Genomic DNA, 26,651 nt, shown 5'->3' on the forward strand with positions numbered 1-26,651 from the left:
ACATACTCCAAAGAGAATGAATCCAAATATAACCACTTTAAGACACATGCTAATCAGAATATCAAATGCCAAAGAGAAAGAGAAAATTCTGAAAGCAGCAAGAGAAAAGTGATTTACCACATACAAGGGAAGCCAATAAGACTAAGTGCTGATTTCTCATCAGAAACCATGGAAGCACAAAGACAGTGGTCCAAAATATATTTAAGATATTGAAAGAGAAAAAATGCCAGCCAAGAATTCTTTATCCAGCAAAGACGTCCTTCAAAAATGAGGGAGTGTGGATGAGTAGAAAAATAGGGGAAGAAAACAAACAAACAGACAAAGGTACCCAGTGTTCTTTTTTACTTCAATTGCTCTTTTTCACTTTAATTATTATTCTTGTTATTTTTGTGTGTGTGCTAATGAAGGTGTCAGGGATTGATTTAGGTGACGAATGTACAACTATGTAATGGTACTGTGAACAATTGAATGTACGATTTGTTTTGTATGACTGCGTGGTATGTGAATATATCTCAATAAAATGAAGATAAAAAAATGAGGGAGTGTTTTAAAATATTCACAGATAAATAGAAACAGGCAGTTCATTAACAAGAGTTCCACCCTATAAGAAGTAATAAAGGGAGTTTTGCCAGCTGAAAAGAAAAGACAGGAAAGAGAGTTGGAGGAAAGTATAGAAATGAAGATTATTGGTAAGGGTAACTAAAAAAATAAAAAGAAACAAAAAATAGATATGACAAATAAAAGCCAAAGGAAAATGGTTGAAGTAAGTACTGCTTTTACAGTAATAATATTTTACATTAATGGATTAAACTCTCTGGTCAAAAGACACAGATTGGAAGAATGGATTTAAAAAATATGATCCTTCCTTATGCTGTTTACCAGAGTCTCACTTTAGACCCAAAATAACAAATAGTATGAAAGTGAAAGAATAGAAAAAGATATTCCACAGAAGCAGTCGCAAAACAAAAACAAAACAAACAAACAAACAAAAAGCTGGGGTAGCTATACTAATAACAGACAAAATAGACTTTAAATGAAAATATGTTATAAGAGACAAGGAAGGACATTACATTTTAATAAAAGGGACAATTCACCAAGAAGAAATAATCATAAATATCTATGCACTTAACCAAGGTGCCCCAAAGTACGAGACAAACACTGGTGACACCGAAGAGAGTAATAGACATCCCTACAATAATAGTGGGAGACTTCAACACACCACGCTCTTCAATAGATAGAACATCTAAACAGAGGATCAATAGGAAACAGAGAATGTAAATAATGTGATAAATGAAGCAGACCTCACAGACATATACAGAATATTGCACCCCCAAGCAGAGTACATACATTCTTCTCAAGTGCTCATGGAATATTCTCCAGGCTGGACCACATGCTGGGGCACAAAGCAGGACTTAGTAAATTAAAAAAGATTGAAATCATACACAGTACTTTCTCTGATCATAATGAAATAAACCTGGAAATCAGAAACAGCCAGAGAACTGGAAAATGCACAAATATATGGAGGTTAAACAACATGCTCTGAAACAATAAGTGGATCAAAGAGAAATCAATAAATACCTTGAAACAAATGAAAATGAGAACATAAGATATCAAAATTTATGGGATGCACTGAAGGCAGCGTTTATAGCCCTAAATGCTTACATTAAAAAGGAAGTAAAAGCTAGAGTCAAAGACCTAACTGAATACCTGGAGAAACTAGAGAACCAATAGCAAACTAATCCCAAGGCAAGCGGAAGGAAAGAAATAACAGAGATTAGAGCAGAACTAAATGAAATGGAGAACCAAAAACAATAGAGAGAATTAATAAAACCAAAAGTTGTTTTTTTAATAAGATCAATAAAATAGACAAACCCTTATCTAGACTGACAGAGACAAAAAGTGAGAAGATGCAAATAAATAAAATCAGAAATGAGAGCAGGGGCATTGCCATGGACCTTGTAGAAATAAAAAAGATTGTAAGAGGATACTACGAACAACTGTTTGCCAACAAACTAGGAAACTCAGATGAAATGGACAATTTCATAAAAACAAACGAACACCTACACAGACTCGAGAAGAAATAGCAGACCTCAACAAAACAATCACAAGTAAAGAGATTGAATCAGTCATCAAAAACCTCCCTACAAAACTGAGTATGTGGTAGCCCATGAGCCAAGGGAAGAAAGTGTTTTAGGAGGCGAGAGTTACTAGATATGTCAAATGCTGCTAATAGATCAAGTATGTAGACAACTGAAAATAAATATTGGACTTAGTAAAATAGACATCACTGGTAATTTTAAGAAAAGAAGCATTCATGGCATGGTGGATATGAAAAGTTGTTTTGTAGTGGGCTTAAGAGAAAATGGAAAGAGCAAACTGGGGAAATAGAACACTCTTTCAAAGAGTTTTGTTCTAAAAATACCTGAGAATTGGGATGTGAGCTGGAGAAAAAAGTGGAATCATGAGAGCATTTTTTTTTTTTACATCAGAGCAGTAATATCTCATTTGTACAATGATGCATATAAGCTAGTAGAGAACATAAATTGATGCAGGAAGAGGGAGAATAGCAAAAAAAACAAAAACAAAACAAAACAAACACCTCCCTACAAAGAAAAGCCCAGGATTAGATGCCTCCAAAGATGAATTTTACCAAGCACTCCAAGAAGACTTAATACCAACCCTACTCAAACTCTTCCAAAAAACTGAAGTAGAGAGAACACTACCAAACTCATTCATGAGGCCAGTATTACCCTAATATCAAAGCCAGGTAAAGATAGTAAAAGAATAGGAAATTACAGCCCAATCTCTCTAATGAAGATAGATGCAAAATTTCTCAACAAAATACTAGCAAATCGAATCCAACAATACATTAAAAGGATTATACACCATGACTAAGTGGACTGTATCCCAGTTATGCAAGGGGGGTTCAACATAAGAAAATCAATTAATGTAATACACCACATTAACAAATCAAACGGGAAAAAAACACATGATCATCTTGTTTGATGCTGAAATGGCATTTGACAAAATCCAGCATCCTTTCTTGATAAAAACACTTTGAAAGTTAGAAATCAAATGAAATTTTCTCAACATGATAAAGGGCATAAATGAAAACCCCAGTTAACATCCTACTCAACAGTAAGAGACTGAAAGCTTTCCCTCTAAGATAGGGAACAAGACAAGGATGCCCACTGCCACCACGGTTCTTCAACACATTGCTAGAAGTTTTAGCTAGGCAAGAAGAAGAAATAAAAAGCATCGAAATGGGAAGGAAAAAAGAAAAACTTTAACTATTTGCAGATGACATGATCCTATATCTAGAAAATACTGAAGAACTGCAAAAAAGCTAATAAAAAGAGTTCAGCAAATACAAGATCAGTATGCAAAAAAATCAGTACTGTTTCTATAAACTAGTAATGAAGTATCTGAGAAGTAAATCAAGAAAACTCCATCATAGTAGAAATTAAAAGAATCAAATATCTAGGAATAAACTTAACCAAGGATATAAAGGATCTATATTCAGAAAACTACCTAACATTTCTAAAAGAAATCAAAGAAGACCTAAATAAGCAGAAGGATATTCCATGTTCATGAATTGGAAGGCTAAATGTCATTAAGATGTCAATTCTACCCATATTGATCTATGGATTCAATGTAATACAATCAAAATTCCAACATCCTACTTTGAAGAAATGGAAAAGCTAATTATCAAATTTATTTGTAAGGGAAAGGGGTCTCCAATAGCTAAAAATATCTTGAAAAAGAAGAATGTAGTGGAAGGACTCACACTTCCTACTTTAAAGCATATTATAAAGTTACAGTGGTCAAAACAGCAATGGTACTGGCACAAAGACAGACATACTGATCAATGGAATTGAATTGAGAGTTCAGAAATAGACCCCCAGATCTATGGTCAATTGATTTTTTTAATTCCATTTTATTGAGAATGTTCACATACCATACAGTCATCCAAAGTGCACAATCAATTGCGCATGGTACCATCATACAGCTGTGCATCCATTATTCCAGAAAAGAAATAAAAACAAAAAAGAAAACTCAAATCTTCCCATACTCCTGACCACCCATGCCTCCATTATTGACTAATAGTATTGGTATAGTACATTTGTTACTGTTTGCGGGGACTGAGCTTGTACCTCGGCTTGCCAGGCCTGGGCCAGGGGACCTGATCACCCCCTGGGGAGGGTAGTAGGTACGGGCGTGAGTGCCCTCTGCAGCCCCCCCGAGCCTGAGGAGCGAGGTCAAGGCAGCTCCCTTTTCCTCACCCAAAATGCCACTGGCAAGGGAGGCTTGCCGGAGGAAACCGCCTTTCTCCCAACTGCCCTTTCCCCACTTCCTTATCTTACCCACATACTCCCTTGTGCCAAGGCCACTCCTGCCACCGCCAGTGCGCATGCACCGTGGCCAAAACAACCCCCGCCCGTTGCAACGGCTCCTGCGTCCTCTCAGAACCAATCCTAGCCCCTCTCCCTTCAATATTGCCATTTTAGGCTACTTCACCTCCTTTCCAGCCCTGCCCCTCTTACCAGCCTATATAACCTGTAATCACCCCTGAATAAATCTCTTTGGCGCATACTCCTACTGGATGAAGAGTGTTTTTTGTCCTTATCGCCGCCCTCCACACCTTGCACGCCTCTCGCCGAGGACCTTGGCCACATCCTCCGCCTCGCCCTCGCCTCCGGGAAAGAGCCCCCGCCGCCGGTACCCTTTAAGCAGCCCCGAGAGCTGAGGGCTCGGCTACCGGCCGCCACTCCCCCTAGAAGCAGTAACCCCGACCGCAACTGGTGCCCCGTGTGAGGAACGTCTCCACACGACAGTTTGGCAGGTCACCCGCTCGCCCGGACGCCCCTCCAGCTTCCCATTTCCTCGCCTGCAAGGTAAGGGCTGCCTCTCCCTCGCCGCTTCCGGAGCCGTGGGAGGTTCCTTGCTCCGAAGCCGCTCCTCCCTTCCCCCACGCTCTCTTCATCCAGTAGGAACTCCTCCCTTCCCCCACGCTCTCTTCGTCCTCTTGTATGCGCACTTCTATGACCCCCGTTCCTCCTAACACTCTCCCTCTTCCCCTCCATTACTTTGCTGTAGTTCTTTGTATCTTTATTTCCTCATTTGGTGCCGTGTGCCTCTTTGCAACCGCCCCCCCCTGACTGCTCTCGTTGCCAAAGGGCACTGCTTTCTGCTCTCGCCGTCTCCTTCGGCCTTGCAGCCACAGTTTATCTCATTCTCTCTGCTCAGTAAACTACTCCTCCTTCTCCTCCCCGCCAGCCGGCCGGCCCGGCTCGGGAACAACTCCCCCTCCTCTCCCCTCAGCTATGGGTAATCGTATATCTACATGTCAGGCACCTCAAGTTCGTGCTCTAGCGGGTCTCCTAGACACGCATCGCTGTAAAGTGTCTGTCCGGCAGCTGCAGATATACTGGGATCTCCTGCTGCCCTTTAACCCATGGCTCACCACTTGCCATCTTTGGGACCCTGTTACTTATGATCGCCTTATTGATCGAGTCACCAACGCCATGGAACATGAGAGCAAGCGTTTCCCTCCCGGCTTGCTCCCCACCTTAATAACCATCCGCTCCTGCCTTCGAGGCTCCCTCCCCCCTGATAGAGGCCCCGTTAAATCCAAGGAGGCACTATCAACCCAGCCAACAGACTCAGATAGCGATACTAATTCAAATCATGACTCGGACACGGAGTCCTTAGTCGAGCAGATTAACAACGCGCTCAAGGTGACTCCCAAAAAGCAAAATAACACTGCGCCACGCCAAGATGGCGAACTTCCTCCTTCTTCTTCCATCGAGGGGAGGAAATGCTCCGGCGATGACATCAGCCCTAAGCTGGGCCGGAAACCACATACGCTTTACCCCGCCCTTCCACAGGGCGGAGCTAGTCCACCATCTTATGCCTTGAACCCCACCCTTTCACAGGGCGGGACTGATCCACCATCTTGTGTCTTAGCCACGCCCACCGCGCCGCCATCTTGCGACGCTTGGGGCCTCCCACTCCCGCCTCTCCCTTCGGCAAGCTCCCCCTCGGAGCCGCTACCGGCAGCTGCCGCCGCTCCTCCCACCCTGCCGTCTAACAACCCCTGGCTGCCTTCTGCACCTCAAGGCAACCCTTGGGGCAACGCTCCCCCTACCCCCACTCCCGCGCCAAGTCCTCTGCAAGCGTGTCCTCCTTTCTCTCGTGCTTTTCACTGCTTTCCTCTTAACCTTGCCCCCACCCCACAGAGGCCGCATGACTGGTATCCCATTGACTTAGATACTATCAAGCAGCTTCGCAAGGCCGTCAAGGAGGACGGGTTAGGTAGCCCATATGCTTCCCAAATACTGCAGGATCTCGCCATGAACTATTGCCTCCCCCAAGACTGGGCCTCGCTTGCCCGTTCAATTTTTAACCCCGGTCAGTTTGTTGACTGGCGTGCTCACTTCCAGGCAGAAGCAGCTAAGCAAAGTGAGCAAGATGCAGCCATTGGAGTCTATCATCCCCCCGAAGCCTATTTGGGCACTGGAGCGTTTCTAAATGCGTCTGTTTATATTAATGTACCTGCCACCTTTTGGCCTATCCTTTGGGGAATCGCCTTACGCGCGTTTGCCAATTGCTCTGCCTGTTGGCCTAATAAATTCACCAAGCTCTTCCAGGAGCCGAGTAAGCCTTTCGCCACCTTTGTCTCCAGAGTCGAAGAAACCTGCGCTCAAAAGGTAAGTAACCCCCAGGCCCAATATTACATGTGCCCATCCTCAAATCCTGGAAAATCGTACTGTAATTCCCCCAACGAGTACTACTGTGCATACTAGGGGTGTGAAACATTAGCCACTAATTGGAAGCCTCCTGTTCCTAATCATTACCTTACCTTAAAGTGGACCCCTACAGGGTGCAAACTCCCTACAATTAACTGGCTCGGCCAAGAAAGTAAGGGATCCTGCACACATCTTAATCTTACAGTGCAGCTCCCCACTGATCCCTCCTGGTTACTCGGTCAAACTTGGGGCTTCAGAATCTACGAGAAAGGAGCCGACCGAGGATCACTTATTCTTATAAAAAAGGAGGCTGTAAACCAACCAGGCCAAAATACTACATTAAGAACACCCTCTGGCATAGGTCCCAATAAAGTCATTAACCCCCTTTTTCCACAGCTCTCCAGCCGCACCTCAGCTCCAACCAGCTGCACCTCAGCTGCAAACAACGCATCGCCAACCCCACCACCCCAGCTTCCTCTGCCCCCTTCTCGTTATTCCTCTCCCCTCCTCAGCCTCATCCAAGCCGCCTTTGCCTCAGTGAACTCCTCCAACCCCAATTTTACCTCCTCCTGCTGGCTCTGCCTCTCCACCTCTTCCTCACTGTACGAGCCCGTTGCCTCCAACCTCTCCTTTTCAGAAAGCACAGAAGACAGCCCCTCGGAATGCAATTGGAATACCTCTGCCGTCCCCCTGACCTTTCATTCAGTCTCCTATACGGGAAAGTGCGTCCGCCCTCGCTCCAGTAATTCTCCCGACCTCACTGCCTGTGCCAGCTACTCATTTCCCAGCAGCTCGGCAAAATTTCTCATTCCTCATAACTCCTCCCAATGGCTCTGCTCCTCTACAGGACTTACCCCCTGTCTCAGCACGAATATCATCAGTGAATATAAAGAAACTTGCCTCCTAATTGTCCTTATCCCTAGGGTCTTATACCACAGCGAAGAAGACTTCTTCCTCCGTCTGGAAAGAACTGCAGCTCCAGCCCCACTGCAAAAGCGAGAGCCCATCACCGTCCTCACAATTGCCTCCCTCCTAGGTCTTGCCGGCGCTGGCACCGGAATCGCTGCACTAGCCAGTCAAGGCTCCGCCCTAACTCACCTCAGGGCGGCTGTTGACGAGGACATTCGTCACTTACAAAACGCTATTTACCATCTAAAAAATTCTGTCAATTCCCTCTCTGAAGTCGTGCTCCAAAACCGCCGAGGTCTTGACCTTCTCCTCCTCAAAGAAGGAGGCCTCTGCGCCGCCCTAGGAGAAGAGTGCTGTGTTTATGCCAATTCCACAGGTCTCGTTGAGGACAGCCTGAAAAGGGTCCGAGAAGGACTGGAAAAGCGTAAAAGAGATCGTGAAGCCACCAATTATTGGTCCAGTTTTTTCACTCCCATCCTCCCATACATCCTTCCTTTTCTTGGCCCCCTATTAATAATTATTCTAGCTCTCATCTTAGGACCCTGCCTCATCCGCAAAATTGTCCAGCTTGTAAGAAAACAAACAGATGCCATTTTTTCCTCGTTCGTGCAAATCCAGTATCAGCGACTCGCCACCTCTGACGCTCCCCACTCCAAGATGACAGCCAACCCTCCGCGACCTCAACGCCACCGGTCAACCCGCCGACCGCGAGGCCCTTCTCAATCACCTGAACATCGCTCTCACCTCGAGTTCCAGCTTCTCTGAACCCCTGAACTTTAAACCCCTGAACTTTAAACCTCTGAACTTTAAACCCCTCACCTTCGCCCAGCCCGCTGCAGCGAAGCCCTTGTCAAGCGCCCGGGCACCACACCAACACTGAGCTCCAGCCTCGCTGAGCCACCGTCAACCCCTTTTTCCCTTCCCTTACCTCCCCCTTCCCTCACCCTTAGCGGGCCTCTCCGGTAAAGCCTCTTCCTCTAATTAGAAAAGAAAGGGGAATTGCGGGGACTGAGCTTGTACCTCGGCTTGCCAGGCCTGGGCCAGGGGACCTGATCACCCCCTGGGGAGGGTAGTAGGTACGGGCGTGAGTGCCCTCTGCAGCCCCCCCGAGCCTGAGGAGCGAGGTCAAGGCAGCTCCCTTTTCCTCACCCAAAATGCCACTGGCAAGGGAGGCTTGCCGGAGGAAACCGCCTTTCTCCCAACTGCCCTTTCCCCACTTCCTTATCTTACCCACATACTCCCTTGTGCCAAGGCCACTCCTGCCACCGCCAGTGCGCATGCACCGTGGCCAAAACAACCCCCGCCCGTTGCAACGGCTCCTGCGTCCTCTCAGAACCAATCCTAGCCCCTCTCCCTTCAATATTGCCATTTTAGGCTACTTCACCTCCTTTCCAGCCCTGCCCCTCTTACCAGCCTATATAACCTGTAATCACCCCTGAATAAATCTCTTTGGCGCATACTCCTACTGGATGAAGAGTGTTTTTTGTCCTTATCGCCGCCCTCCACACCTTGCACGCCTCTCGCCGAGGACCTTGGCCACGTCCTCCGCCTCGCCCTCGCCTCCGGGAAAGAGCCCCCGCCGCCGGTACCCTTTAAGCAGCCCCGAGAGCTGAGGGCTCGGCTACCGGCCGCCACTCCCCCTAGAAGCAGTAACCCCGACCGCACTGTTGATGAAAGTATGTTAAAATACTACTAACTGCAGTACATAATTTGCAATAGGTGTATTTTTTCCCTATATACCCCTTTATTATTGACTTCTTAATACTGTTATACATTTGTTCTAGTTCATGAAAGAAATTTTTAATATTTGTACAGTTAATTATGGACATTGTCCATCACAAGATTCACTGTTTTATACATTCCCATCTTTTAACCTCTAACTTTCCTTCTAGTGACATACGTGACTCTTAAGTTTCCCCTTTCCACCACATTCACACACCATTCAGCACTGTTATTCTCACAATAACATGCTACTATCATCTCTGGCCATTTCCAAATACCTAAATTCAACCTAATTAAACATTCTGTTCATAATAAAAAACTGCTCCCCATTCTCTATCCTCATTCTATGTCCTGGTAACTTATATTTCATGTCTATGAGTTTACATATTATAATAAGTTCATATCACTGGGACCATACAATATTTGTCCTTTTGTGTCTGATGTATTTCACTCAATATAGTGCCCTCAAGGTTTCTTCATCAATCCATTTTTTTTTAAGATGGTTTTGGTCACCCACCATACATTCCATCCTAAGTAAATAATCAATGGTTCCCTGTACAGTCACGTATTTATGCATTCACCACCATCACCACCATCTATATAAGGACATCTCCATTTCTTCTACAAAGAAGTAAGAAGAGTCAAAGAAGATAGACAAAAGAAAAAGAAAAAAACTTTTCAACTAAAAAGCGACAAAAGGAAAGACAGAATTAAACTAAAGTACCATAAAAGAGTCAAACAATATCACCAATGCCAATCGTCCCATACCCCTTCCTTATATCCCCCTTATAGGCATTTAACTTTGGTATATTGCCTTTGTAACATTAAAAAAAAAGCATAATACAATGTTTCTCTTAACTATAGTCTAGTTGACATTGATCTTTTTCCCCAATACAATACCACCCCCTTTTTAACACCTTGCAAGGTTGACATTCATTTGTTCTCCCTCATGTAAAAACATATTTGTACATTTTATCACAATTGTTCAACACTCTAGATTTCATTGAGTTATACAAACACAGTCTTTATTTTTCCTCATTCCTTCTGGTGTTCCACATGCTCCTCACCTTCCTCTTTCAACCATATTCACAGTCATCTTTGTTCAGTGTGCTTACATTGCTGTGCTACCATCACCAAAATTGTGCTCCACACCTCTCACTCCTGTCTTTTCCTGTCTGTCTGTAATGTTCCCTTTAGTATTTCCTGCAGAGCAGGTATCTTGTTCACAAATTCTCTGTCTGTTTCTCTGAGAATATTTTAAACTCTCCCTCTTATTTGAAGGAACTTTGCTGGATATAGGATTCTTGGTTGGCAGTTTTTCTCTTTCAGTGTCTTAAATATATCACCCCACTTCCTTCTTGTCTCCATGGTTTCTGCTGAGAAATCGACACATAGTCTTATCAAGCTTCCTTTGTATGTGATGGATCGCTTTTCTCTTGCTGCTTTCAGGATTCTCTCTTTGTCTTTGATGTGTTGATAATCTGATTATTAAGTGCCTTGGCACTGGTCTATTCAGCTCTATTCTGTTTGGGGTACACTGTGCTTCTTGGATCTGTAATTTTATGTCTTTAATAAGAGATGGGAAATTTTCAGTGATTATTTCCTTTATTATTGCTTCTGCCCCTTTTCCCTTCTCTTCTCCTTCTGGGACACCCATGACATGTACATTCATGTGCTTTATGTTGTCATTCAATTCCCTGAGATGTTGCTCATGTTTTTCCATTCTTTTTCTTATCTGTTCTTTTGTGTGTAGGATTTCAGGTGTTTTGTTCTCCAGTTCCTGAGTGTTTTCTCCTGCCTCTTGAACTCTGCTGTTGTATGTCTCCATTGTGTTTTTCATCTCTTGTGTTGTGCCTTTCACTTCCATAGATTCTGCCAGTAGTTTTTTCAAGCTTTCGATTTCTGCCCTATGCTCACCCATTGTTTATATCCTTCATCTCTTTTGACATATCTTCCCTGAATGCATTGCCTTGGTTTTTGAATTTATTTAGCAGATTTCTTTGAAAATCTTTGATTATTTCATTACATTGAAACAATATCTCAACTGTATCTTAATTGAGGTGTAAGTTTGTTCCTTTGACTGGGCCATATCTTCATTTTTCCTAATGTAATTTGTAGTTTTCTGTTGTCTAGGCATCTGGTTTCCTTGGTTACCCCAATCAGATTTTCCCAGACCAGAGTGGGTTCAGATCTCAGCGTGGGGCTATATTCAGAGTCAAGTTTCCCTGAGGGTGCATCATAGAAGATTGACAAACTTTCCTGCGAGGCCTCTAGCTGCTATGCTTTTTCTAACCTGCCCAGCTGGTGGTGCCTGTCAGCCTGTTCCTCCCCACTAGTGTAAAGAGGTGTAGCCCCTTTACTTCTCAGTTTAAGTTGTTTCTGTTTTGACTGTTTTCCCCCAGGCCCTGGGGTCTGAGTTCTGAAGGGAAGGCCGGCACTAGAGCTGGGCCCCACCTCCTTCCTCTTAGGGAAGATACACCCCCTAGGGAGTTAACCTCTACATTTGAATTACTCCTTTGTCTCTCTGACTCTGTTAACTCCACCCCTGTCTGGGTCAGAGTGCTATTTAATGAAAATGGTTGAGGCTCTCTCCATGAGCCACTCAGGTTGAGAGAGAGAAAAGGGGAAAGAAAGCCCCCTTTCAGAGTCAGTCCACGCCCTCCTCCTCCAGTTTCACCCATCAGTCAGATAGAGCACCCAGTCTTCTGGGCTCCTTCTCCCAGGGCACAGGTGTTTTCTGGCTCCCTAAGGTCAGTCTCTAAAAGCCTCTGTATTTTTCCTTTTTTTTTTTTCTGTCAGCCCCACCTCCTCTCCACTGGGAACAACCTCAGGGTACTTTGCTGCTTGTTGGGGTTTTGTCTATGTTTGTAGCTTGTATTCAGCAGTCCACATTTGTTAATTAAAATGCCAGTTGGAGCTGGGCTGAGCTATAGTCACTTGCTCAGAGAGTGCTGCTTTCTACCACAGCGAGGTCCTGCAGCTCAGCCTGCTGTGGGGGGAGGGGGCTCCCAGCACAGTTCCGCAGTTTTTATTTACAGATTTTATGCTGCAACCTCAGCCATTCCACCCAATCCAGGTTGGTGTATGATGTGTGTACAGTAACAGTGGTCACCCAGCAGTTGTTCCAGATTATTTACTAGTTGTCCTGGTTGTTTATTAGTTGCTCCAGGAGTTAACTAAATTCCACACCTCTCTATGCCACCTTCTTTCCCCTCTCCTCAACTGATGTTTGACAAGGCTCCCACATCCACTCAACTAGGACTGAAAAGTCTCGTTGATAAATATATCCAAAAGAAGGATATAGGATTCCTATTTCACACCTTGTACAAAAATTAACTGAAAATGGATCAAAGACCTAAATATAAGAGACAGTACCATAAAACTCTGACATGAAAATGGAGTGAAGCATCTTCAAGATGATAGGCAGTAGTTTCCTAGACCTTACACCCAATGCACAAGCAATGAAAGAAAATATAGATAAATGGGACCTCCTTAAAACTGAATACTTTGCTTCAAAAAACTTTTTCAAAAGAATGAAAATGCAGCCAGCTCAATGGGAGAAAATATTTGGAAACCATATATCTGATAAGGGTTTGATATTCAGATTATACAAAGAAATCCTAATACTCAACAATAAAAAGACAAACAACCCAATTTAAAAGTGGGCAAAAGACAGGAATAGACATTTTTCCAATGAGGAAATACAAACGGCTAAAAAGCACATGAAAACATGCTTATCTTCACTAGCTATTAGGGAAATGCAAATCAAAACCACAATGAGGTATCATTTCACACCTCTTAGAATGGCCACTTTCATACAAACAGGAAACTACAAGTGTTGGAGAGGATGTGGAGAAATAGGAACACTTATTCACTGCTGGTGGGACTGTAAAATTGCACAGTCACTCTTGAAGATGGTTTGGCAGTTTTTCAGAAGTATAGAGTTTTATAACCCAGCAATCCCGCTACTTGGTAAATACCCAGAATATCTGAAAGCAGGGATGCCAAGAGATATTTGCACACCAATGTTCATAGCAGCATCATTCATAATTGCCAAAAGATGGAAACAACCCAAATGCCCATCAACTGATGAATGGATAAACAAAATATGGTATACACCTACGATGAAATATTCTGCAGCAGTAAGAAGGAATGAAGTCCTGAATCACGCCACAACATGGATGAACCTTGAGGACATTATGTTGAGTGAAATAAGTCAGAAACAGTAGAACAAATATAGTATGATCTCACTAATATGAACTAATTATAATATGGATACTCATAGAAATAAAATCTAGAATTTCAGTTTCCAGGAAATAGAATGAGGCTAGAGAATGGAGAGTAGATGCTTATTATGTGCATTATTTTTAACTAGGTTGAATTTAAATGTTAGGCAATGGATAGAGGTGATAGTAGCACATTATGGTGAGTGTAATTAACAGCACTGAATTATGTGTTTGATTGTGCTTAAAAGGGGAAGTTTAGAGTCTTGTATGTCACTAGAAGGAAAGCTAGAGGTTAAAACACAAGACTGTATAACAGTGAATCTTGCAGTGGACAGTGACTGACAAATATAAAAAAGTTCTTTCATGGGCTAGAACAAATGTGCATCACCATTACAAAGAGTTGATAGTAGAGTGGTATAAAGGAAAAAATGCACATATTGCAGGTTATGGACTATAGTAAACAGTAATATCTTAATAATCTTTCATCAACAGTAACAAATGTACCATAGCAATGCTAGGGGTCAAAAATAGGAATGGGATAAAGGGTTTGAGATGTTTTGGGTTTTTTTTATTTTTTTGGAGTAATGAAAATGTTCTGAAATTGACTACGGTGATGAACACACAACTCTGTGATGATACCGTAAGCCATTGATTGTGTACTTTGGATGGATCATATGGTATGTGAATATATCTCAATAAAATTGCATTAAAAAATCAACCAGAGAAGAGAAAAAAAAAATGGGCATAAAACTTGAAGAGATATCTCTCCAAAGAATATACACAAATGGCCAGAAATCATACGTAAAGATGCTCTACATCATTAGCCGTCAGAAAAATGCAAATAAAAACCACAAATAAGATGCCATTTCACACCCATTAGAATGGCTGCTATTAAAAAAAAAAAACAGAAAATAACAAGTGTTGGAGTGGATGTGGATAAATAGGAACATTCATGCATTGTGGGTAGCTTTGTAAAATGCAGCTGCTATGGAAGACAGCTTGGCAGTTCCTCAAGAAAGTTAAATATAGAATTACCGTATGACCTGGCAATCCCACTACTGGGTATATACCTGAAAGGACTGAAAGCAAGGACTTGAACAAATATTTGCACACCTATGTTCACAGAGGCATTATTCACAATTGCTAAAGATGGAGGGAACCCAAGGGTCCATCAACTGATGAATGGATAAATAAAATGTGATATATACACACCATGGAATATTGTTCAGCTATAAGAAAAATGAAGTCCTGATATATGTGACAACATGGATGAAACTTGAAGACATCATGGTTGAGTGAAATAAGCCAGACACAAAAGGACAAATATTGTATGAGCTCACTGACATGAAATAATTAGCATAAGCAAAATCGTAGAGTCAGAATCTAGAATATAGTCACCAGGGGACAGGGTGGGTGTAGGGAATGGGAAGTTAAGGCTTAAAATGTACAGGGCTCCTATTTGGAATTATGGCAATGTTTTGATAATGGATGTGGTAATGGCAGCACAACATTGTGAATGCTATTAACAGCACTGAAGAATACATCTGAATGTGGTTAAAAGGGGAATGTTAGATTGCATATATGGTAACAAAATAAAAAATGTTTGAAAAATCCATGGAACTACACTACATAGTGAATCTGTTAAACCACAGGCTATAGTTAATACTACAATTATAAAAATGTGCTATCATCAATTATAACAAATGTTCCACATCAACACAAGGTGTTACTAGTACGGTGGTATATGGGAATCCTGTATTTTATGCAGGGTTGTTCTGTAAACCCACAACTTCTCTATTATAGAAGAAAAAGTAAAATAGACTTAAGTGACATACCCACTGTGCCGGTTTGGATACATTATGTCCCCCAGAAAAAGCCATATTCTTTGATGCAATCTTGTGGGGGCAGATGTATTAGTGTTGATTAGGTTGGAACCTTTTTTTTTTTTTTAATTCAGTTTTATTGAAATATATTCACAAACCATACAGTCATCCATGGTATACAATCAACTGTTCACAGTATGATCATATAGTTATGCGTTCATCACCACAATCTATTTCTGAACATTTTCCTTACATCAGAAAGAATCAGAATAAGAATAAAAAATAAAAGTGAAAAGAGAATACCCAAACCATCCCCCCATCCCACCCTATTTGTCATTTAGTTTTTACTCCCATTTTTCTACTGATTTTTTTTCAATTTTTTAACTTTGTTTATCAAAAAATTAAAAACAAACAGGCAAACAACAACCAAAAAAAACCCCACAACATTTCAAACAAAGCAATGGATTAAGGAAAACAAATAACCTAAAATAATTACTTTGCTTCCAATATGTTCCTACCATACCCCAAGAAAATTAATAAACCATGTCCAAACAGAGGAGTAAGAAAAACAAATAATCTAAAATAACTACATTGCTTCCAACATGTTCCTACCATACCCCAAGAAAATTAACAACCCCTAAGAAAACAAAGGAATAAGAGAAAAAAAAAACCTAAAATAACTCTATTGCTTCCAACATGATCTTCCTATATCCAAGAAAGTTTACAAACCATAATCATTCCTGAGCATTCCCATAACATTGAGATTACCCTCCATAGTTTATCTGTTCTTATTAGATTATCATTCCCCCTCCACTAATTGGTATCTCTAGGTCCCCTACATTCTACAGTATAAAACATTGTACATTTTTCACAGAATTCACATTAGTGGTAACATACAATATCTCTCTTTTTGTGCCTGGCTTATTTTGCTCAGCATTATGTCTTTTTTTTTTTTTTTTTTAATCTTCATTTTATTGAGATATATTCATATACCACGCAGTCATACAAAACAAATCGTACTTTCGATTGTTCACAGTACCATTACATAGTTGTACATTCATCACCTAAATCAATCCCTGACACCTTCATTAGCACACACACAAAAATAACAAGAATAATAATTAAAGTGAAAAAGAGCAATTGAAGTAAAAAAGAACACTGGGTACCTTTGTCTGTTTGTTTCCTTCCCCTATTTTTCTACTCATCCATCCATAAACTAGACAAAGTGGAGTGTGGTCCTTATGGCTTTCCCAATCCCCTTGTCACCCCTCATAAGCTACATTTTTATACAACTGTCTTCGAGATTCATGGGTTCTGGGTTGTAGTTTGATAGTTTCAGGTATCCACCACCAGCTACCCCAATTCTTTAGAACCTAAAAAGGGTTGTCTAAAGTGTGCATAAGAGTGCCCACCAGAGTGACCTCTCGGCTCCTTTTGGATTCTCTCTGCCACTGAAGCTTATTTCATTTCCTTTCACATCCCCCTTTTGGTCAAGAAGATGTTCTCCGTCCCACGATGCCAGGTCTACATTCCTCCCCGGGAGTCATATTCCACGTTGCCAGGGAGATTCACTCCCCTGGGTGTCTGATCCCACGTAGGGGGGAGGGCAGTGATTTCACCTTTCAAGTTGGCTTAGCTAGAGAGACAGGGCCACATCTGAGCATAGGTTGGAACCTTTTGATTGAGTGTTTCCATGGAGATGTGACCCACCCAACTGTAGGTGATAACTCTGACTGAATTATTTCCATGGAGGTGTGGCCCTGCCCATTCAGCGTGGGTCTTGATTAGTTTACTGGAGTCCTTTAAAAAGAGCCACACAGGCCCAGATGCTTGCTGACACTGACACTTAGAGATACTTGGAGATGCAGGCAGAAGGACATTTAGATACAAGATGAAGCCCAGAGTTTGCCCCAGGATATGCTAAGACAGGACTCCCAGGCACCTAAAGAAAAACATCCTGGGAGAAAGAACCAAGAACATACAGGAGCTGAGAGAGGAGCTGGAACACAACCTGGGATCAACAGACACCAGCCACGTGCCTTCCCAGCTAACAGAGGTGTTCCAGACGCCATTGGCCATCATTCAGTGAAGGTATCATTTTTTGATGCCTTATTTTGGACACTTTTAAGGCCTTGGAACTATAAATTTGTAACCTAATAAATCCCCTTTATAAAAGCCAATCCATTTCTGTTATTTTGCAAAACTGCAGCTCTAGCAAACTGAAACACCCACCAAACACCACAACGTGTGAATCTTATTTGGATCCCAATTCAAATTCATAAAAAATGCAACATGAATGGGATAACAAAATTTCGACAGTGCCTGCATATTTGATGTTAAGAAATTAAAAGTGTTTAATAATAATATCATGCTTATGTTTTTACATTTAGAAGAAACAGTTCTTATATTTTAGAGATATGTACTGAAGAAAAAAATAAGTAAAAATTGTGAGGAAGTCAACCCTCTCCAAACAGTCTGGGTGTGGCAGAAAAACCAAGACTCAGCATGTCACTGGGATGGGGGCAGGACCTCGCGTGTGGCAATGTAGGGAAGAGGGAAAAATGACACAGGGCAAGGCAGGGATGAGAGGCCTCCCTGCACTCTGGGTGGGGTCCTGTTAAGTGAGGGTAACTCCAATGAGACCACTTTGCTTGTCACCTAATTGAGATGCTGGTGAGGCTCCCTGACTGCATGCACATCCCCCAAAACCTCATTAGCCTGCTTCCCTCTATCTTCCCATGGTAAACACAAGGCCCTTCCCTGGCCCAAGTATCTAACATGGCAAAGATACCTGAAAGGAGCCCAAAAGGAGCCTAGACCCTGAGCTCCAGCTAGAGGAGCTGAGGGCACAGGGTGGGCCAGCAAACTGGGACCAGGTGCACAGCACACACGAGTTTATAACTGGACTTTCTCAAGAGGCTAGTGTGGGTTAGTAACCTCAGTGGTACTTATGGAACTTTCCTTAAGTGAGGCATGTAGAAGGAGGGGAATAAGAACTGGAAGTGAGGTGGGAAGGTCCTGCAGGAGCCCCAGCCTGGAGGCCCACCTCAAAGCTGGGACACTCGGGGGGCAGGGGGAAGCCTGGAAGCCACCCCCACAGGAGGAGCCAACGTGACAGTCCTGGAGGAGGGACGGGGCACACAGACAAGGCTGAGAGAATGTATGTGTCTGCCTCCCCAGCCAGCCTGTGCCTGCTGGCTCGTGCCTCTCTGCATGGCACAGGCCTGAGTAGGAGCAGGCAGCAGGCTGAGTATAAAAAGAAACCAGGTGCTGAAGTAAAACTGGGTGAAGTGCTGTGCCCCCTCTCTTGAGGCCCCTGCTGCCAGCCCTGAAGGGCTCAGACCCACAGTCTCAGTCCCCAAGGGCCTCCTGAACTGGGCCCAGGACTGGAGGCAGTGGGGCTCAACACCCAAGAAAGCCACACATCCTGGCTCAACCTTCCCAGGAGACCCCAAAGATTCTTCTCACTACCAAACTGATGGGGTCAGGAGAGTTTCATATCCCCAAAAGGAGGATGGGAGGCCCCCGGAGTTTCACAGGGGACAACTGGTCACCATCCCTAACATGGGTGGGATGGAGGGAACCAGGAACCGGGGAAGGAATGCCACCCTGGGCTCTGCCCCTCCCAGTCATTCAGCCTCCCCAGCCTGTCTCTGCCCTATAAAATGAGGATACCACGTCCTCACAGGGCAGAAATCACGGTTACCATTGGTAATGCATTCCAGGTGTCAGGATGCCTTCCCCCCAGCAGCCCGTCCATCCCTCAGCACGGCTCAGGGCTCCCTGGCCAGTGCCGGGTACTCACGCAGGGCAGAGGGAAGCGCAGGTTGGTCACGTCCAGCCCCCTCTTCACGGGCACAGTCACACGGTTGGGCAGCACCAGGTAGGTGGCGATGAGGTCCTCCAGCAGGCTGTCCGACACGTCGCTGGGGACACCAGGCATCACCCGCCATGACGGGATGGCACTACCTCCCCCATGCCACCTGCCCTCCACCCACAGCTGGAACCCAGAGTGGGCTCTGCCTGGGAGAAAGCAGCCCTGACCCCAGCCCACCCCAGATGGTGTGGGGGTGTCGGGGTGGTGGGAGGAGTATATATTTTGACAATCCCTGACTTCTATTCTTAGTAGCAGCCTCGCTGCCCCAAAACTGCTTTATCCCTCGAGGCAGCAAAGCATGGTGGCTAAGAGCAACCACCCCAGAGCCTGTGTTAGGATCCTGGCTCCACTACTCACCACTTGGGCAAGTCACTGACCTCTCCAGACCTCAGTTTCCTAATCTATAAAATGAGGATAATAATGCCCACCTAGAGTTGTTATGAAGATGAGTTAACGCATGAAGTGCCGAGAACCCTGCCTGTGGAAGGTTAGCTGTTGTAGCCCTTCCCTCCCTGACTCTATCTCCCCAGGACAGGGCATCAGGGACAGTGCCTAGAACAAGACAGGCAGACAAGGGGCGCTCAACAAATATTCTTTAATGAAAGAATGCACGACTGGATTCTCTGCCCCAGACAGGCCAAGATCAGTGGGAATGTCCCCAGTGAATGAGCAAGTGGCCCTCCCAGCAGGCTGGGGCAACTGCCTGAGGCTGGCCGGGTCAGTTCTGTCCGTCCCTGGGGAGGCATGTCCACATGGGCTGGAGGCCTTCTCTGCTCCTCTCTGCGAAGAGCAGCCCCCTCCACCCCAGCACCAGGAAGGTGGGCTCTCCCAGACCAGCCCCTCCTCACTGGCCTGTGCTGCGAAAGCTGCCCCTTCCTACCCCTGTGCTTTCAGCCATGACTGGGGGAGGCCACATGGTTTTCTCACCACATGCTGGGACTGGGGAGATGTTGGAGTGAGGAAGAAAGAAGGAAACTGTGTCCATACCCACCGTGCCACTAATACACACGGGAATGTTCTCAAGGGACCCCAAGGCAGAAGAACCAGGCTCCCCTTCTGAGGAAGAGCCTAGAGAAGTGAATCAACTTGTCCAAGGTTGCACAGTCACTAAGCAACAGAGCCAGGTGTCTAGTTTTGCTGGTCTAGTTCCAAAACCTGTGTTCACCTCTTATTAGCTCTCATGGCCTCCCCTAGGATCACATCTCATCTGATCAGAGCCACACACACCCACTATCCTTCCTCAACCCTCCCCCAAGCTGCCTCCCCTTTGCACCAGGACAGGGACCTGAATGTCTCTCAGATCAACATTTAGCGAAGTGTTTCTCACCAAAATGTGTGTGTTCTGGGCACAGGGCCTGCCTGCAGAAGCCGCTCAACACCAGTGGCCTTCTCCCCCCTCCCTCCACATATACTAGCACTTTTCCCTCTGGAGGAGGAGGGCTTGGGCTCAGTGTCCACCCCTGTCCCTGCCTCTCCCAATCCCAGCCTCCCTCATGCAAAGCGGGAGGAGCAGCTGCTCAGGATCTCCCAGCCTCGCAGGCACTCACTTGATTCCTGGCGCATCCAGCAGGTTGGTCAGGCCTGTCCAGTTAATCTGCAGGTGCTGCAGGGACAGAGGGAGGCTGTGAGGCTGGAGAGAACCAGGAACCCAGGGCTGAGAAACTCTGCAGAGTGCCTCACACCCTGACTGGAGAACCCAGCCCTCAGCTGGGCTGTCAGCCTGTGAGGGCACCTCCAGGTGCTGCTCAGGTCTCCTCAGGGATCAAGGGCCCAGCCTCAGCTCAGGATGGGGTAGGGGCTGTGGGGACTGCTGCTGCCCTGCTGAGACCACCACAGGAGGGGCCAGTCCTCATGGCAGGTGGCCTGGACTCAGAGATGTCAGAGTGTGAGTCTTTGTTGCATTTCCGACCATCTGTGTGACTTGGCAAAGCCACTTCTTTGTGAGCTGCTTCCTTCTCTTGGGGAGAGCAGAGTCTTGCTCCTTGGGCTGCCTTAAGGATTACACGAGATAAGGAGTGTGAAATGCCCAGGGCTAGGTGGGACTTGGGCAATGCCTATCCTTGTGCTCAAACCCAATGTCTGGGCAATGGGCTTACTCACGGGGAGCACGCAGACCTGCCTCCAGGCCCTGGGACCCACCGGCTTTTGAAGGAAGAACACGGTCACAGCTCCCACAAAAGGCTTGTCCACCAGGAGGGGCTCCAGGATGACCCGCAGTGTGCCCTGCAACTGGATGGGCACGGAGGGCCCCATGAGGGACCCCAGCCTCCTTTCTGCTGACACCTGCTGCAGTTTGTTGCGGCCATTTGCTACCTCTCATGCCCTGGCCATCCCCAAAAGTCAGGACCACCTGTCCCAGGCCACCTGCTGTCACAACAGAGGACACACCCAGGGTGTAGAGACCATCCACAGCTGCCATCACAGTCAGCCACCAAGGGGCCAGGAACTGACCCTCACTGCCTTCTGCCGGCCCCACCAGCAGGGACCCAGCAGTAATCCCAGCTCTAACCCCTTCACTCCTGACATGAGATATTCCCACCTTCTCAGTCCACCCCAGTGTCTAGGTAGTGGCTCAGCATCATTCCGTAAATAGACCATCTCACTTCCCTTAGCAGCCAAAACCTCTCCTGGGGGCACTTTACAAACAGAGGTGGGCTCCGGGCTGTGGAGGCAAAGCAGCGGGTCAGTGAAGCTCAGTGCCATCACTTCCACTGTGCTGCCTCGGGCCTGGAGTCCATCCATCATCAGCCCCTGGGTTTGGGGTCATCACCCCCATTTTGCAGCCTGCTCCACCAGGAGCCCACGTGCCCCTTCCCTGACCCCACCCAAGGGGCTAGAACCCAGGGAGCCACGCCAGGCTCCACTCACCTGGATCCCATTCACACCAGCTTGAATCTTCTGCAGCTCCACGCTGATCTCACAGTCCCCGATGTAGCTGAAAGTGGGAAGGGAGAAAGAAAGTGGGGAGGAGGGGCAGGCCCACCCACTCAGAGAAGTTGGGAAACTTGCCCAGAGTTGAACAGCCCAAGCCCAAGCCAAGCCTGAGCTCTGCGACACTCAGCAGGAACCTCTCAACAGCCTCAGATCCAAAGATCTGAGTGTCACAGAGCTCAGGCCCTGCGCAGACCCTGACCCAGGCCCAGCCCAGAGACAGGCCCTCAGGTCCCTGCCCCCCAATGTTATCCCACACACATCCCCACCTCTGACCATGAAGGTAGGAACCCTGGGCACCACCTCACCCCACGATGCCCCAGAGGTGAGGCGGGGCTCTTGGTGAACCCAGCTTCCACCCCTCTACCACAGCTGCACCCTGCCCCAGCTCTGCCTAGGTGTCTTCCACAAGGACACAGAAACAGCCCAGCTGCTTAAATCTGGCCATTCAGGTGAAAAAGCCCCAGCTGGTTGCTACCCAGGGTTAGCAGTGGGTGAAGGCACTACAGTCTCAGGCTGTAGAGACAGCAGCCTGAGTCCAGCTGGAGGCTCTTGCCAGGTAATGGGCACGGGGAGCCCAGAATGGATGCCCTCGAGGGTAAAGACTGGGAGACCCTGTCCAAGAACTGAAAGAGAGGACTAAGGGGAGTGAGAAAGCAGTCGTCAAATATCTGCAGGACACAGGCAGAGGAGCTGAGGCCAACAGCCACAGAACTGCCAAGCACCCCTTGAAAGAAGGGGTGGGGGGCACCCAGGGGCTGCCAGAGCGGACCAGGAGGCCAGGTGGGCCAAATTAACCTCAGTGTGTCCCAACTATTCATACACAGGTCTCTTGGCAGGGTCTTCGCAGCTGGGAGTGCCCCAATAGCCTGCTCACCATTCCAACACACTTGAGACCAGCCCCTAAGTGGGGATGGGTATTCCCAGAGCTGGTGCCATCTTCCCAACGTGCTCTCAGTGCCAGACTCTAAGCTAGGGACAGGAAATATGAGACACTGGAAAGGAATGGCAACTTCCTGGAACCTCAGGAGTTGACCCTCTTTGTCCTTTAAGACACAATTCAAATCATACCTCCTCCTGGAAGACTTCCTGGATTGAATCTCCCTGCTTCCCAACTGAAGCCTATTACTAGCCTCATTCGAAAGAGGTGTGTTTACCCAACCCACTGAACTCCTCACTCATGTGTCTGCATCCTCTAATTTTCCTGAGTGCCAAAGCCCAGTTCTCCTACTGGCCTCTTACCTCCTGTGCTCAGAAGTTCCTGGGCCTTGCCACAAATTCCCACATGTTGCCACACTTGCTCCCTCTAGCCACCTCCTCCCTGAGGCAGCCGGCCTGACCCTCCAGGCTGCCTGGGCCTCAGGACCCGGAGTGTGCCTGGTGCCTGGTCTGATGGGAGAAGCCAGACCCAGGCCTGGGGGTCAGTCAGGGGTGGCTCTCCTGGGACTGTCATTGCCCCTTCCATTCTCCTGACACTCTTCTCCACTCAAATGGACCTTGTGCCCCAGCCCAGGGTGGGGGTGACGGAGTGGCTGTGAGGGGCTGTCACACCCCAAATGAGTATATATATGTGGCTCTATCTTCCAACTGGCTTTTCCCAGAGCGTGGCCCCTGCATCCCCTGAAGCCCACCCTGGCTCCACAGGCAAGGGGGCTCACCATATCTGCAGGTCCAGGACCACCTGTCTTCGGTTGCACTTGTTAGTGTGTGCCTTGACACCACTGATCTTGGGGCACTGGAAGAGATGCCAGAAGGGCCAGGTCAGCAGAGTTCCCGCAGGAGGGGGTGGCTGGCAGCCCCCTACCCAGCACTTTTGTTGTCAACCACAGCAACCAGGACCACTACACTCCCAGGATGAGGCAAGGACCCCAAAGCCCATCCTGCAGCCCCTGTCCATCCTGCGCACCCCTGAAACTTCCTTCCCTAGAACCATGCTTTCCCGCCCCTCCTCACATTGGTATTCACTCAGCTTCTACTGTGTGCCAGGTACTGGACTGGGGAGATGGAGAGGGCAAGGAGCAAGATGAGCCTGAGCCTGCCCTCTGGGCTCACAGCCTGCAGAGAAGACAACTCAGGGAGGGTGGCTGTGATGAGGTACAGCCTGTGCAGTCACGTGGGGACTGGGGCTCCGGGAGCACCTCCCAACCCAGCTTGTGGGGGGTGAAGGGGTCCATGAGGCTTCCTGAAGGAAGGGGCATTTAAGCTGAGTTCTGCATGTGAGTAGGAATTGGCCCCACAAGGGTGAGGGAGGAGGGCTGGGTCCCTGGCAGAGGGATCCGACCCTAGGAATTAGAGAATCAAAGAGCCCCCACCCCAGGACTGTGCTCCCCAAGCTCTGGGGCCGAGAGCTGAGCTTCTAGGTAATTTTCTTTCTTGTATCAGCTTCTCCCCTCTGCCCAGACTCTTCTCTTCCCTCCTGTCAGGTGGCATTGGAGTGGAGTCTAGTTATTATTTGTCAATATAAAAAAACAAATTTCACTTGAACTCAAGTCAATGACATGCATGCTGAAACGGTTAGGGATGAAGCTCACTGATGTCTGCAATTTACTTTGAAATGCATCAAAAAAAAAGGCAGGGGGGGATGGATAGAGGGACAGATGCACGGATATGTAATAAAGCAAACATAGCAAAAGGTTAGCAATTGTACGGTCCAGATGCTGGGTATGTGCTAATCACTGTAAAATCCTTTCAACTGTCTGTATATTTGTGATTTTTCATAATAAAAAGGAGAAAAAATTTAATCAACCACACAAGAGGAAACATTAAAGTATTGTTCTGTTCTCTCCACGGACAATGATATTTATGCATGCATTGTCACAAGAAGAAGTGATTAAAGGGGCACAGCCAGAAACGTAGAAGAAAAAGTATTCTAGAGGCCTGGGCTGGCGCTGTGCCTCCACTGGCCCTCTCCACCAGGTTCCCCTCTGAGGGCAAAGTCACGCAGCCCCACACGGCAGCCCTGAGGGCAGGCCCGTATTCACGCCTCAGAACAACCCTTACTAGTGGGTCCCTTCATTTTATAGACGAGCAAACTGGAACTCAGAGAGGTTAAGTCACTGGCCCAGGTCACCACAGCACAGAGTGGAGTCGGGCTTTGACTTAGGAATTGAGCAAGCTGGGAACACACGGGCGTGAAGGAAGGAGGGTGTGGACAAGAGCATCAGGTCATGCGAGGAGCTCTCTGGGATCTCCTGATGGAGAGGAGGGGAGAGGTCACGAGTGGGAGAGCCAAGGGGAGGTGGGAGGGGACAGGACATACGACATGAAGGGCTTAGAATGACAGGACCAGGAGTCAGGTATTTTTTCCTGCAGGGCTGGGGGCATCTGGCCAACCTTCAGGTTCTCCTGATCTGGTAAGAAACATTCCTTAGAATCAGCCACCTCTGACCCACATCCCATAGGCATCACCATCAGACTAGCAGCCGGGCTGAGCAGGCTCTTGCATAAACACAGCAGTTTGCACCTTCTTGGAATGCCCTCCTTCCTGGCTAAAGCCAACTCTGATATCACCCACTCCGGGAAGTCTTCCCTGACTACCACAGCCCCCACACCCCTCCACGTCTGAACTCATACATTCCTCTACCGTTGTGCATACACTGCCAGGTTGTCATCCAACAGTTTATGTGTCTGCCTCTCACAAGACATGGACCTCCCAATGCAGGGCACTGCCATGCACATCTCTCTCTGAGCCTAGCACACAGTCCATGCTCAGGAAGCCATAAATGAATGAAAGAAGGAATGAACAAACAAATCAACAGATGCTGGTACAAGCCAGCCTGGGAGAATCCCGAGGGCTCAGGCACACCCAACCACCCCCCACTTAGGGTGCTAGCTGGGAAGGGCTGAGTACATGTCCCTGGGGCCACAGGCGGTTCTCAACACCCTGGCCCATCCGACACCTGCTTGTTTCAGAGGAGATCAGGTGCCAGCATCTCTGACTTACTGGGTGACAGACGCCACAGTGGTTCTGTCAGGGGGACACATTAAGATCAAAATAAGACCCACATTGATTTGCCAAGGGGCATTCTGGGGAACAGGAAGCTCAGTCAGGAACAGAGACCGTGGCCTTAGACACATCGATTTCACAGAATTAGTGTGGGCTTGAAATACTGATTGCCCGAAATAAACAACTAGTAGAGAAATATAAAGCGCTTTGTGACACTGGTTCTCCCCAGCTGATGCCAGAGTTTGGCAACTATGACTTGAAAAAAGATCTGTACATCTTTGCATTTGTCTGGCTTCCACCACATGGCCATGTTTTCAAATTTTTGCTTAAGGAAAATGGAATTATTTCCCACCTCTCCTTTCTGTTCCCTCTGACCCAGGCTTCCTAGGAACATGGAGAGATGGTGGTGCTGGGACTGGGGCAGGGGGTGAGGGGTCTGTACTGAGGCCGAGAGGCTAGGAAATGCAC

The 26,651-nt window shown here is 46.6% G+C and overlaps 1 protein-coding gene across 5 annotated transcripts in view; it reads right to left on the reverse strand.

The window, feature by feature from the left end:
* The window catches only part of ESYT3 (extended synaptotagmin 3), a 90,064-nt gene that overhangs the window by 45,053 nt on the left and 18,360 nt on the right, over nt 1-26,651 (reverse strand). For 4 of the 5 annotated variants that reach the window (XM_037844154.1, XM_037844148.1, XM_037844172.1 and 1 more), the window contains 5 exons: nt 23,896-23,972; nt 22,175-22,241; nt 21,446-21,535; nt 20,854-20,909; nt 19,235-19,355 (listed from right to left, as the gene is read on the reverse strand). In XM_037844154.1, coding sequence (XP_037700082.1) covers nt 19,235-19,355; nt 20,854-20,909; nt 21,446-21,535; nt 22,175-22,241; nt 23,896-23,972 — 411 coding nt within the window. The remainder of the gene's footprint in view (nt 1-19,234; nt 19,356-20,853; nt 20,910-21,445; nt 21,536-22,174; nt 22,242-23,895; nt 23,973-26,651) is intronic. The other variant, XM_037844164.1, reaches the window with a different exon arrangement.

This window comes from Choloepus didactylus, chromosome 1 (genome assembly GCF_015220235.1).
Source record: "Choloepus didactylus isolate mChoDid1 chromosome 1, mChoDid1.pri, whole genome shotgun sequence".
NCBI lineage: Eukaryota > Metazoa > Chordata > Mammalia > Pilosa > Megalonychidae > Choloepus > Choloepus didactylus.